Below are 15,646 nucleotides of genomic sequence, written 5' to 3' on the forward strand. Positions count from 1 at the left end.
TCTGTATGGAAATGTGGTGTTTGTGATCGGGGGGATAGTGCAGTAGTGCAGGGGAGGGATTGTGTGGTGGTGGTGGGAGTGTGTGTGTAGTGCAGTAGTGGAGGTGAGGGGTGTGTGTGGTTACAGTGGGGGGGGGATAGTGCAGTAGTGCAGGGGAGGGAGTGTGTGGTGGTAGTAGTACTGTGTGTGTGTGTGTGTAGTAGTAGTGGAGGTGAGGGGTGTGTGGTGATAGTGAGGGGGGGTCGTGCAGGGGAGGGAGTGTGTGGCGGTGGTGGTAGTAGTACTGTGTGTGTGTGTGTGTAGTAGTAGTGGAGGTGAGGGGTGTGTGGTGATAGTGAGGGGGGGGGGGTCGTGCAGGGGAGGGAGAGTGTGGTGGTGGTGGTAGTAGTAGTACGGTGTGTGTGTGGGGGGGGGATAGTGCAGTAGTGCAGGTGAGAGGGTGGGTATGTGGTGATAGTGGGGGGGGGGGGGGTAGAGCATTAATGCAGTTGAGGGGGCTGGGAGCACGGCCACTTCTAGCCCAGTTGTACAGGTGTAAGCGTACAAACTCCTTCTTTGATTGGGACAAAACCATGTGCACTGCAGGTGGGGCAGATGTTACATGTGCAGAGAGTAATGGGCCCCATACATCAGCAATTAATTGTGACAATTTTCAGATATGGAGATGATTGCCACAATAAATTTTAGATGTGTGGGCTCTCCCTTTTGGCAATCCCAATCAAAATCGCCAATCGATTGCTTAATCAGGTTTTTAAACATGTTTAATAATCTGGTATTATCTGCAGATCTTTTTTATATGTGTGGGCATTCCCAATTCGTCTTCTTCATCTATTTACATTATGAACAGCAATCGATTGGGCAATTTCCAGATATGAAGATGCAATCTTTAGATGGAAAAATCTGCCGATCACTGAAATAAATCTGTAATGTGTGGGCAAAGTCAGATAGATTGTAAAATCCATTTATCTGGCCAAAAAATCCCTGTATCTGGAAATCCATAAATTGTGATTGCTGATGTATGGGGCCCATTACATTTGGGTGATGTGTTTTCAAAATTATATCTATATAGCAGTGTAAAAATAAAGCAGCCGGTATTTATTCATACTTACCTACCTGACCCTCTCCTTCAGTGAGAAAATGCTCTGTTCCATCGACTTCCCTGGTAATGTATGATTGCCATCACCTGTGGTGACACCTTTCTTATCAGTTACCTAGCTCCCCACAGGTGCTGGTAATCCTACATTATCCATACCTCCCAGCATGCCCCTCTCCAGGAGGACACAATGCTCTGTTCCTGGGCTTCCCTGGTAATGTATGATTGCCATCACCTGTGGTGACACCTTTCTTATCAGTTACCTAGCTCCCCACAGGTGCTGGTAATCCTACATTATCCATACCTCCCAGCATGCCCCTCTCCAGGAGGACACAATGCTCTGTTCCTGGGCTTCCCTGGTAATGTATTATTGCCAGTACCTGTGGTGACACCTTTCTTATCAGTTACCCAGCTCCCCACAGGTGCTGGCAATCATACATTATCCAACCGGCCAGCATGCCCCTCTCCAGGAGGACACAATGCTCTGTTCCTGGGCTTCCCTGGTAATGTATGATTGCCAGCACCTGTGGTGACACCTTTCTTATCAGTTACCTAGCTCCCCACAGGTGCTGGCAATCCTACATTATCCATACCTCCCAGCATGCCCCTCTCCAGGAGGACACAATGCTCTGTTCCTGGGCTTCCCTGGTAATGTATGATTGCCAGCACCTGTGGTGACACCTTATCAGTTACCTAGCTCCCCACAGGTGCTGGCAATCATACATTATCCATACCTCCCAGCATGCCCCTCTCCAGGAGGACACAATGCTCTGCTTCCTGGGCTTCCCTGGTAATGTATGATTGCCAGCACCTGTGGTGACACCTCTCTTATCAGTTACCTCCCCCACAGGTGCTGGCAATCATACATTATCCATACCTCCCAGCATGCCCCTCTCCAGGAGGACACAATGCTCTGTTCCTGGGCTTCCCTGGTAATGTATTATTGCCAGTACCTGTGGTGACACCTTTCTTATCAGTTACCCAGCTCCCCACAGGTGCTGGCAATCATACATTATCCAACCGGCCAGCATGCCCCTCTCCAGGAGGACACAATGCTCTGTTCCTGGGCTTCCCTGGTAATGTATGATTGCCAGCACCTGTGGTGACACCTTTCTTATCAGTTACCTAGCTCCCCACAGGTGCTGGCAATCCTACATTATCCATACCTCCCAGCATGCCCCTCTCCAGGAGGACACAATGCTCTGTTCCTGGGCTTCCCTGGTAATGTATGATTGCCAGCACCTGTGGTGACACCTTATCAGTTACCTAGCTCCCCACAGGTGCTGGCAATCATACATTATCCATACCTCCCAGCATGCCCCTCTCCAGGAGGACACAATGCTCTGTTCCTGGGCTTCCCTGGTAATGTATGATTGCCAGCACCTGTGGTGACACCTCTCTTATCAGTTACCTCCCACAGGTGCTGGTAATCATACATTATCTATACCTCCCACCATGCCCCTCTCCAGGAGGACACAATGCTCTGTTCCTGGGCTTCCCTGGTAATGTAGGATTGCCAGCACCTGTGGTGACACCTTTCTTATCAATGACCTAGCTCCCCACAGGTGCTGGCAATCATACATTACCAGGGAAGTCCAGGAACAGAGCATTGTGTCCCTGAAGGAGAGGGTCGTGTAGGCAACCCTATATTTACTCTGCACAGAAACAAAATAACTCACCCAAATCTAACTCTGCACATGTTACATCAGCCCCACCTGCAGTGCAGCATGGTTTTGTCAATTAGAGAAGGAGTTTTCTTTTGGAACCCACCAGAATCACCCCCAAAGTGCGCTATGCAAACTTCCCTCCGCTCCCCTTTGTCTGTGAATAAGCGTCACATCGGTATTATTCCTTGCAGTAACCAGCCCCTACGGCGCCAGCCCTTCCCGCCAGCCCTTCCCATCTCTCACATTGCGCCATCCTACCCCCAGGGTGAAGAACGTGCTGCTGAAGTCTAACTGTGTCCTGGAGGCCTTTGGAAACGCAAAAACAAACCGCAACGACAACTCCAGCAGATTCGGCAAATACATGGATATAAACTTCGACTTCAAGGGCGATCCGACCGGAGGACACATAAACAACTACCTCTTGGAGAAGGTAAGAAGGCGACCAAGCAACAGCCGCCCACAGTAACATGGGCTCACACAGATTGGCTGTGAAGCACTGTATGGGCAATTCCTGAACAGCCAGTACATTCAGGGGCTAAAAGTGGGATAAAAGCACACGGAGCAAGTAGCTAAGCACCTGGGTTACACCATGCTGCGCTGCAGGAGGCAGATGTAACACGTGCGGAGAGTTAGGTGTGGACTACATACAGAAGCAGCCAGTACCTGAGCACCTGGGTAATACCATGCTGCACTGCAGGAGGCAGATGTAACATGTGCAGAGAGTTAGGTGTGGACTACATACAGAAGCAGCCAGTACCTGAGCACCTGGGTAATACCATGCTGCACTGCAGGAGGGCAGATGTAACATGTGCAGAGAGTTGGGTGTGGTATGGGCACTTGTCTTGGTCCTCAGCATATGTTATATGATGTAAGTGTCCCGTGTGAGGGTGTGCGGTCATGTTAGCGGTTACTACAGGGCCATAGTGACCAGACCACCATGTAACCCTGACTGTCTGTCCTTCTGTCCTAGTCCCGTGTGCTGAAGCAGCAGCCGGGGGAGAGGAACTTTCACTCCTTCTACCAGGTGAGTGATGTGCCCGCCTCCTATTCCACTGCAGTGGGGACGTAAAGTGAGATGGGCGGTATTGGGGAGCGTTGCGACCATTTTGGGGTGTCACACCTTGCGACTGCGATCTGTAACGGGTATGATATAACTCACCGGCAGTTAGGATTCCGGCGGCCGTTTTTCGGTCATCGGAATCCCTAGCGGGAATGCGCTCGCCATGCTACAGGCTCGGTGACGCCTCCAGGGGGCACCCCAGTACCTCTACTGGCGGCTGGATGTATATCTCAGTTGGCCCTGTATACACAGAGGCTGCTGGAGCCGCACAGGACATTGGGGCAGATGTATTAAGCTTTAACAAGAGATAAATGCAAGGGTGATTAGGAGAGATAAACATCCAGCCAATCACCTGCCAACTGACATGTTACAGGCTGTGTTTGAAAAAAGTCAGTAAGGAGCTGATTGGCTGGATGTTTATCTCTCCTTATCACCCTGGCATTTATCTCATGTTAAGGCTTAATACATCTGCCCCAATATCGGTAAAGTCATTTGTTTGGAACACCTGACAGCACACTTCAGTTGTTGCTCGCGTCAGCGCACACTCTCTGGAGGCGGCGAGCCGACATGTGAGAAAAGTCGGCAGTTTGAATGTTTCTGTTCACAGCCATTTGTTTAGTTGCGTATAAGCCGCTTTATGTGGTTTAAGTGGTTGCGATAAGCGAGATAATTAAAGGGCACCCAAAACAATTGAATGGCAACATTGTGCGCCCATTCATTATCCCGACTAAACAAATGGATAGTCCCCTCACTGGCACTGGTGATGGCAGACGTTCCTCTTCGCCCTCATACAATGACACACTCTCTCTCTCTCTCTCTGTTGCAGCTCCTGCTGGGGGGTCCGGAGGATATGCTGAGGTCGCTGTATCTACAGAGAGACCCCGGGGTATACGTCTTCACCAGGGACGGTGACAATAACAACGTGAGTGTCACCTACATACCTGTATGTCTGTATACCGTGGGGCAGTACCGATGGTGTAATGGTTACATTACTGCCTCACAGCACTGAGGTCATGGGTTCTATCCCCACCATGTGTTATATATACGGGCAGTACGGACGGTGTAATGGTTATATTACTGCCTCACAGCGCTGAGGCAGTACGGATGGTGTAATGGTTACATTACTGCCTCACAGCACTGAGGTCATGGGTTCTATCCCCACCATGTGTTATATATACGGGGCAGTACGGATGGTGTAATGGTTAGTATTACTGCCTCACAGCGCTGAGGTCATGGGTTCTATCCCAACCATGTGTTATATATACGGGGCAGTACGGATGGTGTAATGGTTACATTACTGCCTCACAGCGCTGAGGTCGTGGGTTCTATCCCCACCATGTGTTATATATACGTGGCAGTACGGACGGTGTAATGGTTACATTACTGCCTCACAGCGCTGAGGTCATGGGTTCTATCCCAACCATGTGTTATATATACGGGGCAGTACGGATGGTGTAATGGTTACATTACTGCCTCACACCGCTGAGGTCATGGGTTCTATTCCCCCCATGTGTTATATATACGGGTCAGTACGGATGGTGTAATGGTTAGCATTACTGCCTCACAGCGCTGAGCTCATGGGTTCTATCCCTACCATGTGTTATATATACGGGGCAGTACAGATGGTGTAATGGTTATAGCATTACTGCCTCACAGCACTGAGGTCATGGGTTCTATCCCCACCATGTGTTATATATACGGGGCAGCACGGATGGTGTAATGATTACATTACTGCCTCACAGCGCTGAGGTCATGGGTTCTATCCCCACCATGTGTTATATATACGGGCAGTACGGATGGTGTAATGGTTACATTACTGAATCACAGCACTGAGGTCATGGGTTCTATCCCCACCATGTGTTATATATACGGGGCAGTACGGACGGTGTTATGGTTATATTACTGCCTCACAGCACTGAGGTCATGGGTTCTATCCCTACCATGTGTTATATATACGGGGCAGCACGGATGGTGTAATGATTACATTACTGCCTCACAGCGCTGAGGTCATGGGTTCTATCCCCACCATGTGTTATATATACAGGGCAGTACGGACGGTGTAATGGTTAGCATTACTGCCTCACAGCGCTGAGGTCATGGGTTCTATTCCCACCATGTGTTATATATACGGGGCAGCACGGATGGTGTAATGATTACATTACTGCCTCACAGCGCTGAGGTCATGGGTTCTATCCCCACCATGTGTTATATATACAGGGCAGTACGGACGGTGTAATGGTTATATTACTGCCTCACAGCACTGAGGTCATGGGTTCTATCCCTACCATGTGTTATATATACGGGGCAGCACGGATGGTGTAATGATTACATTACTGCCTCACAGCGCTGAGGTCATGGGTTCTATCCCCACCATGTGTTATATATACAGGGCAGTACGGACGGTGTAATGGTTAGCATTACTGCCTCACAGCGCTGAGGTCATGGGTTCTATTCCCACCATGTGTTATATATACGGGGCAGTACGGAGGGTGTAATGGTTACATTACTGCCTCACAGTGCTGAGGTCATGGGTTCTATCCCCACCATGTGTTATATATACGTGGCAGTACGGACGGTGTAATGGTTACATTACTGCCTCACAGCGCTGAGGTAATGGGTTTTTTTCCCACCATGTGTTATATATACGGGGCAGTACGGATGGTGTAATGATTAGCATTACTGCCTCACAGCACTGAGGTCATGGGTTCTATCCCCACCATGTGTTATATATACGGGGCAGTACGGACGGTGTAATGGTTAGCATTACTGCCTCACAGCACTGAGGTCATGGGTTCTATCCCCACCATGTGTTATATATACGGGGCAGTACGGATGGTGTAATGGTTACATTACTGCCTCACAGCGCTGAGGTCATGGGTTCTATCCCCACCATGTGTTATATATACGGGAAGTACGGATGGTGTAATGGTTACATTACTGCCTCACAGCACTGAGGTCATGGGTTCTATCCCCACCATGTGTTATATATACAGGGCAGTACGGATGGTGTAATGGTTATATTACTGCCTCACAGCACTGAGGTCATGGGTTCTATCCCCACCATGTGTTATATATACGGGGCAGTACGGATGGTGTAATGGTTACATTACTGCCTCACAGCGCTGAGGTCATGGGTTCTATCCCCACCATGTGTTATATATACGGGCAGTACGGATGGTGTAATGATTAGCATTACTGCCTCACAGCACTGAGGTCATGGGTTCTATCCCCACCATGTGTTATATATACGGGGCAGTACGGATGGTGTAATGGTTACATTACTGCCTCACAGCGCTGAGGTCATGGGTTCTATCCCCACCATGTGTTATATATACGGGTCAGTACGGACGGTGTAATGGTTACATTACTGCCTCACAGCGCTGAGGTAATGGGTTCTATTCCCACCATGTGTTATATATACGGGGCAGTACGGATGGTGTAATGGTTATATTACTGCCTCACAGCACTGAGGTCATGGGTTCTATCCCCACCATGTGTTATATATACGGGAAGTACGGATGGTGTAATGGTTACATTACTGCCTCACAGCACTGAGGTCATGGGTTCTATCCCCACCATGTGTTATATATACAGGGCAGTACGGATGGTGTAATGGTTATATTACTGCCTCACAGCACTGAGGTCATGGGTTCTATCCCCACCATATGTTATATATACGGGGCAGTATGGATGGTGTAATGGTTATATTACTGCCTCAGCACTGAGGTCATGGGTTCTATCCCCACCATGTGTTATATATACAGGGCAGTACGGATGGTGTAATGGTTATATTACTGCCTCACAGCACTGAGGTCATGGGTTCTATCCCCACCATATGTTATATATACGGGGCAGTATGGATGGTGTAATGGTTATATTACTGCCTCAGCACTGAGGTCATGGGTTCTATTCCCACCATGTGTTATATATACGGGGCAGTACGGATGGTGTAATGGTTAGCATTACTGCCTCACAGCACTGAGGTCATGGGTTCTATCCCCACCATGTGTTATATATACGGGGCAGTACAGATGGTGTAATGGTTAGTATTACTGCCTCGCAGCGCTGAGGTCATGGGTTCTATCCCCACCATGTGTTATATATACGGGCAGTACGGATGGTGTAATGGTTACATTACTGCCTCACAGCGCTGAGGTCATGGGTTCTATTCCCACCATGTGTTATATATACGGGGCAGTACGGTTGGTGTAATGGTTACATTACTGCCTCACAGCACTGAGGTCATGGGTTCTATTCCCACCATGTGTTATATATACGGGGCAGTACGGACGCTGTAATGGTTAGCATTACTGCCTCACAGCACTGAGGTCATGGGTTCTATTCCCACCATGTGTTATATATACGGGGCAGTACGGACAGTGTAATGGTTACATTACTGCCTCACAGCACTGAGGTCATGGGTTCTATTCCCACCATGTGTTATATATACGGGGCAGTACGGATGGTGTAATGGTTAGCATTACTGCCTCACAGCGCTGAGGTCATGGGTTCTATCCCCACCATGTGTTATATATACGGGGCAGTACGGACGGTGTAATGGTTACATTACTGCCTCACAGCGCTGAGGTCATGGGTTCTATCCCCACCATGTGTTATATATACGAGGCAGTATGGATGATGTAATGGTTACATTACTGCCTCACAGCGCTGAGGTCATGGGTTCTATTCCCACCATGTGTTATATATACGGGGCAGTACGGACGGTGTAATGGTTACATTACTGCCTCACAGCGCTGAGGTCATGGGTTCTATCCCCACCATGTGTTATATATACGGGGCAGTACGGACGGTGTAATGGTTACATTACTGCCTCACAGCGCTGAGGTCATGGGTTCTATCCCCACCATGTGTTATATATACGGGGCAGTACGGACGGTGTAATGGTTAGCATTACTGCCTCACAGCGCTGAGGTCATGGGTTCTATCCCCACCATGTGTTATATATATACGGGGCAGTACGGACGGTGTAATGGTTAGCATTACTGCCTCACAGTGCTGAGGTCATGGGTTCTATCCCCACCATGTGTTATATATATATATATGGGGCAGTACGGACGGTGTAATGGTTACATTACTGCCTCACAGCGCTGAGGTCATGGGTTCTATTCCCACCATGTGTTATATATACGGGGCAGTACTGATGATGTAATGGTTAGCATTACTGCCTCACAGCGCAGAGGTCATGGGTTCTATTCCCACCATGTGTTATATATACGGGACAGTACTGATGATGTAATGGGTCATGGGTTCTATTCCCACCATGTGTTATGTATACGGGACAGTACTGATGATGTAATGGTTAGCATTACTGCCTCACAGCGCAGAGGTCATGGGTTCTATTCCCACCATGTGTTATATATATATGGGGCAGTACGGATGATGTAATGGTTAGCATTACTGCCTCACAGCGCAGAGGTCATGGGTTCTATTCCCACCATGTGTTATATATACGGGGCAGTACGGACGGTGTAATGGTTACATTACTGCCTCACAGCACTGAGGTCATGGGTTCTATTCCCACCATGTGTTATATATACGGGGCAGTACGGACGGTGTAATGGTTACATTACTGTCTCACAGCGCTGAGGTCATGGGTTCTATCCCAACCATGTGTTATATATACGGGGCAGTACGGATGGTGTAATGGTTACATTACTGCCTCACAGCACTGAGGTCATGGGTTCTATCCCCACCATGTGTTATATATACGGGGCAGTACGGATGGTGTAATGGTTAGCATTACTGCCTCACAGCGCTGAGGTCATGGGTTCTATTCCCACCATGTGTTATATATACGGGGCAGTACGGACGGTGTAATGGTTACATTACTGCATCACAGCGCAGAGGTCATGGGTTCTATTCCCACCATGTGTTATATATACGGGGCAGTACGGATGGTGTAATGGTTAGCATTACTGCCTCACAGCGCTGAGGTCATGGGTTCTATCCCCACCATGTGTTATATATACGGGGCAGTACGGATGGTGCAATGGTTACATTACTGCCTCACAGCACTGAGGTCATGGGTTCTATTCCCACCATGTGTTATATATACGGGGCAGTACGGATGGTGTAATGGTTAGCATTACTGCCTCACAGCGCTGAGGTCATGGGTTCTATCCCCACTATGTGTTATATATACGGGGCAGTACGGATGGTGCAATGGTTACATTACTGCCTCACAGCACTGAGGTCATGGGTTCTATTCCCACCATGTGTTATATATACGGGGCAGTACGGATGGTGTAATGGTTACATTACTGCCTCACAGCGCTGAGGTCATGGGTTCTATCCCCACCATGTGTTATATATACGGGGCAGTACGGATGGTGTAATGGTTAGTATTACTGCCTCACAGCGCTGAGGTCATGGGTTCTATCCCCACCATGTGTTATATATACGGGGCAGCACGGATGGTGTAATGGTTAGCATTACTGCCTCACAGCGCTGAGGTCATGGGTTCTATACCCACCATGTGTTATATATACGGGGCAGCACGGATGGTGTAATGGTTAGCATTACTGCCTCACAGCGCTGAGGTCATGGGTTCTATACCCACCATGTGTTATATATACGGGGCAGTACGGACGGTGTAATGGTTACATTACTGCCTCACAGCGCAGAGGTCATGGGTTCTATTCCCACCATGTGTTATATATACGGGACAGTACTGATGATGTAATGGGTCATGGGTTCTATTCCCACCATGTGTTATGTATACGGGACAGTACTGATGATGTAATGGTTAGCATTACTGCCTCACAGCGCAGAGGTCATGGGTTCTATTCCCACCATGTGTTATATATATATATTGTTAATGGCGATTAAATATGACCAGAGAGACAATAAGTGAAAAGCGCAGGTTACGTAATAAGTCCGCAAACAACGTACCCTTTATACCTAACTACGTACGAACAAAGCGTAGCGCAGCGTAGCGTACCTTTTATTGTATGATGTACACCAAGAACCAATACCTTAATCAGAGATTCCTTCGCAGTACTTTGTCTCTAATCTGCGAATATACCTTATCAGACAGTGTCCGTAATATACCTTATCGCTATTATGCGAATAAACAGACACGACCACTGTATAGAAATAAGGAGATAAGAACTCCGTAAAAAGGTTGTATTTAAGTCCCCAATGGACAAAAAGGGGTTTACAGAAATAAGAATAAACAGGTATAACAAGTGATACAATATACTAACAATGAATACTAAACAGGCTCAGCTAGGGGGAAAGAAAACAGATACAAGACACAATCAGCCAATCAATACAATAAGAATAAATACCGTTAATGCAACCGTTACCGTTCTCATCAAATATGCGAAGCGCAGTCCGGTCAGAGCTCACTATCGTTCAGGGATGAACTATAGTCCGGTGGTAAGTCAGGGAAAGGTAGATGTGCCGAAGAGACTTTGGCTGCTCTGGGTCGCCTATCTTATAGGGTCAGAAAGGGGAGGTTGCTCTGGGTCGCCTATCTTATAGGGTCAGAAAGGGGAGGTCAAAGGCCGTTCTCATTGGTCAGAGGTCGAATGTCAGGTCAGCTGTGATTGGGGGGTAAGATGATACACCTGGTTTGGCTAGGTCCAGGGGAGTGAACTTTAAGAGTCCTTTGTCTGATGGTTTCGGCGTCAGCAGTGATAAGAACCGGTTTCATCTAGATTCCTTTGTTACTTACTTTCAACAGAAACTGTCCCTGGAATATGGATTATGTCCATAACTATCGAGCCGTGTATATTGCGATATATTCGCAATGACCGGAATACTACGCATAAGAAACGGAACGGTACTAAACATGATACAGACAGATGTGTGCAGGGCTAACTAAGCTATGTGTGGCGTTCTAAACCTTTAACTATATTTCATTTAGTGTAAGTGTGTTATTATGAATTTATGTGTGATAGTATGGCTACTCTTCTGGTCCACTTTGTCACACATACTCGGGTATGGAAACTTTATTTGCGCAACTCTGCGAACCAAAATGGCGGCCATACTATCCTAAAATGGCGTGTGTGTAACTCTACTTCCATAGTCCACCCTTTAACAGTAAATATAAAACTGTTACATAAAAAAAAACATTTTACACGACAATACAGAAATTCATAATCCTGACAAAGAAATTGGGATCCATGAAATAAACATATAAGGGGAGTAAACCATCTGCTCTTGGCCGATCCAGGATCACGGATAAATGATGGGCCGCATTTATCGAACAATCTACTCAGGGTCACGAAGGATAATGTACAATTTTGGGATAAAAATAAAAACAAGGGTGGTTACAACATATACACGTTCACAAATATGGTTTCTTTAAAGGGAGGTGGTTTCGATTCTAGGGTCATATACCAAACCCTGGTCTTCCTCTGTATTTCTCGTTCTTACACTCAAGATTTCGGTACGTTTTGCCTTTCCCCGGGTCACCACCTTTAAACATTTGAACAATAACACAAAGACTATGATGGCACCACCGATACAGAGAAGGAGTTTTCCTATGCTAGCTATGATCCCTTGCGCCCATTCTCCTAAACCAGAGAACCAGTGCATTGGATTCAACCAGGAGGTCCATTCACTAACTTTGTTACCTATTTCTGCCAGGCTGATATTATGTTCCCTTCTAAATTCCCATTTAAGCTGAAGAATCTCATCCATCCGATGATCGATGATTTCTTCTGGGTCTTCAGTATTGTTGGTGATATATGTACAACATTTCACCCCAAACTGTGTAGAGAGGGTGACACAATATCCTCCTGTCATAGCTGTCAGATAGTTCAGCACCATCCGATGTTGGACTAGCTCTCTTTTATATGCTTGCAACTCCTTCCCAGTGTATCTAAAGGTGTCATCATAAATCTCAGTGATGTTATCTACCAAGCTGGCTAATGCTTGTATATATTTAAAATTTATGACTCCTCTGGCTGTATGGGTGATATCTAAAGCAATGAGGAGTTGGATACCGAACGACTCGTGTATCATTTCAGAAGCTAGGGGTTCTTTCTTGATTGTTAAATCCCTTTTATGGATTTGGTCATAATGGGTATGAGTGTAAGGAGGAGGTATACCTCTGTGTATGCTCACCATCTCATCATGTGTGAGGGTCATCACTTCAGGTAACACTCTGCCTAGGTAACAAATTCCAACGTAGTTCATGGAGAGCCATTTGTACGCCCTCCTACCACAAATATAATAAACATCGTCAGGGAGAAAATAGGGGACAGAGTATTTCATGATCTTGTCACACATTATCCATAAGAACATCCCCGTCCCCTGCTCCCTGACTCGTTCCTCACATGTTTCTGGCTGTAGGGTTACATTACAGTAGCCGGCTGATACTCTGCCGGCCATCATTTTACTTTTCTTCACCGTGTAAACATATTTATAATGTCTCCCACTGGTTTGGATCTTTAACAACAATTCTTTATCAATAGGCTCTCCATCTGGACGCTGGGAGTAAGTTATTGTCTGGTTATGCCATGTCACTTCCCAAGTACCAATCGCTCTGGAACTCGAGAAGTTCATACATACCAGGGATTTATCCACTTGGTATGGGTGTAATCTAAGACTAGGGGACCTGGTATACAGGTATCTCTTATCCAATGGCCTCCCCTTATTTAATACGCTTATCTCTGAAATATTAAGCGGGTATGGGACTAGGCCTACACTACTCCTTTTATGTAACACTTGTGAACACACCCAGCATTCTGTTTGGTTTAAGACCTTACCCACTAGTGAATGGTAATCACTCAAAGGATGTCGGCCTGTAGTTGCCTTACTTGTCGACTGACATCGCTGGATGCATTCTTCTTCCATTTTAGGTTGACAATATCTACAGACACAGTACTCGCCAGACAATAACTCATCACATAGCCCTTGAACTACGTTTTCCTCATACCTTTTACCTTCTCCTGTCATGGGCAAAGTATCAAGCTGGTTTAGGGATTCTACCTCACCCATATCTGGGTCCATTATTACACTGTCAGAACTCCGCTCCGATCGCTCTAGAATGTGGCAGCCACCGAGTATCTTGGGATGAAGAAAAGAACACAGAAAGAAAACAAAGAAATATATGCATAGCTGTGAACCTGTTGCTTGGAGTCCTTCCATCATCTCTACCAGGGGACTTTTATTTTGCTCTGCTCTTGGACCTTTGTTCGCTCAGGTTGCTCGACCTTGGCTGCTTCTCAGTGTTCCCGAAACAATGCTTCTAGCGACACTTCTCTTTCGCTCTCTGCACACTGGGATTCTGGGTTACTGGCTTTCTTGCAGTGGGACGAATGTATCCAAGTCTCTCTCTCTGCGACTTTAATTGATGTAGTGCTGGTCAACAAAACTTGGTACGGTCCTTCCCAACGGTCTATCAAACAACCTGAGCGTAAAAAATTTCGGATCATAACAAAGTCTCCTGGTTTAAGATTATGACAATTCTCGGTAGGCATATCAGGGTTCAGTAAATTCAGCTGCTTTTGTTGCTCCCTTAGCTGTTTGTTTAGCTTTAGGATATACTGTACAGTTAGCTCATTGTTACATTTGAGATCATCCTGTGGGTCTATCATGATGTGTGGCTGCCGACCAAACAATATCTCGAAGGGGGACAAGTTGAGCGGAGTCCTGGGAGTGGTCCTAATGCTATACAACACAATAGGCAGTGCCTCTGGCCATAACAACCCTGTTTCAGCCATAACTTTACCCAATTTGTTCTTAATAGTACCATTCATTCTCTCAACTTTGGCGCTCGCTTGGGGACGATATGGAGTATGAAGTTTACTATTAATCCCCAGGAGTTTACACATGATTTGGAAGACCTCTCCTGTGAAATGAGTGCCTCTGTCACTCTCAATGACCTTTGGGATACCATATCTACAGACAAACTCCTGACATATTTTCTTTGCTGTAAAGGTAGCAGTGTTGGAGGCAGCGGGGAAAGCCTCCACCCAGCTGGAAAACATGTCAACACAAACTAATACATATTTCAAATTTCTACAGGGTGGTAACTGTATGAAGTCGATTTGTATTACCTGGAAAGGGCCTTCTGTAGGAGGGATGTGGGATGGCTCTGTTGGGATGGCTTTTCCAACGTTCTTCCTCAAACAGGTGAGGCATGACATTGCCACTCTACCTGCTTGAGAAGCGAACCCTGGTGCACACCAGTAGGCCTTTACCAGCTTGCACATACCTTCCTTCCCAAGATGTGTCAGCCCATGGGCCGCCTCGGCTAGACTAGGAAGGTATGCCTTGGGGGCCACTGGTTTCCCGTGTCCATCTCTCCAAAGTCCGGTGGACTCTTGGCCACATCCCTTCGACTTCCATACTGCTCTTTCCTGTGGGGAACACAAATTCTGCATGTCTATCAGTTTGGATGTGGATACCATGTTCAGTGTACAAAGGTTGGTGGGATGGGTGAAAATATTTACAGGGCACGCGGCCCTTTTCGCTGCCTCATCAGCGCGGCTGTTACCAAGTGACACCGGGTCCTTCTCTGATGTGTGAGCTTTGCACTTGATAACAGCCACTCTGTCTGGAAGCTGAATAGCTCCCAGAAGTCTCCTAATGTATGTCGCATGCGCCACTGGTGTGCCAGCCGCCGTCATGAAATTTAGGAGGCGCCATAGGGCTCCAAAATCATGGACTACTCCGAAAGCATATCTGGAGTCGGTATATATGTTAACTGCTTTTCCTTGGGCCAGTTCACATGCTCTGGTTAATGCCACCAGTTCCGCTACTTGTGCTGAGTGAGGTGGTCCCAAGGGTTCAGCTTCCACAATACCTTCTCCATCTACTACTGCGTAGCCTGTGCACAGCTCTCCCGTG

The 15,646-nt window shown here is 47.1% G+C and overlaps 1 protein-coding gene across 1 annotated transcript in view; it reads left to right on the top strand.

The window, feature by feature from the left end:
* The window catches only part of LOC146079830 (unconventional myosin-Ig-like), a 194,502-nt gene that overhangs the window by 15,845 nt on the left and 163,011 nt on the right, over positions 1-15,646 (top strand). The window contains 3 exon segments of the mRNA XM_083186470.1: positions 2,952-3,190; positions 3,731-3,784; positions 4,647-4,742. Of these exon segments, the coding sequence (XP_083042596.1) occupies positions 2,952-3,190; positions 3,731-3,784; positions 4,647-4,742 (389 nt within the window).

The sequence above is a fragment of the Crinia signifera genome, chromosome 5, assembly GCF_055691185.1.
Source record: "Crinia signifera chromosome 5, ASM5569118v1, whole genome shotgun sequence".
Lineage (NCBI taxonomy): Eukaryota > Metazoa > Chordata > Amphibia > Anura > Myobatrachidae > Crinia > Crinia signifera.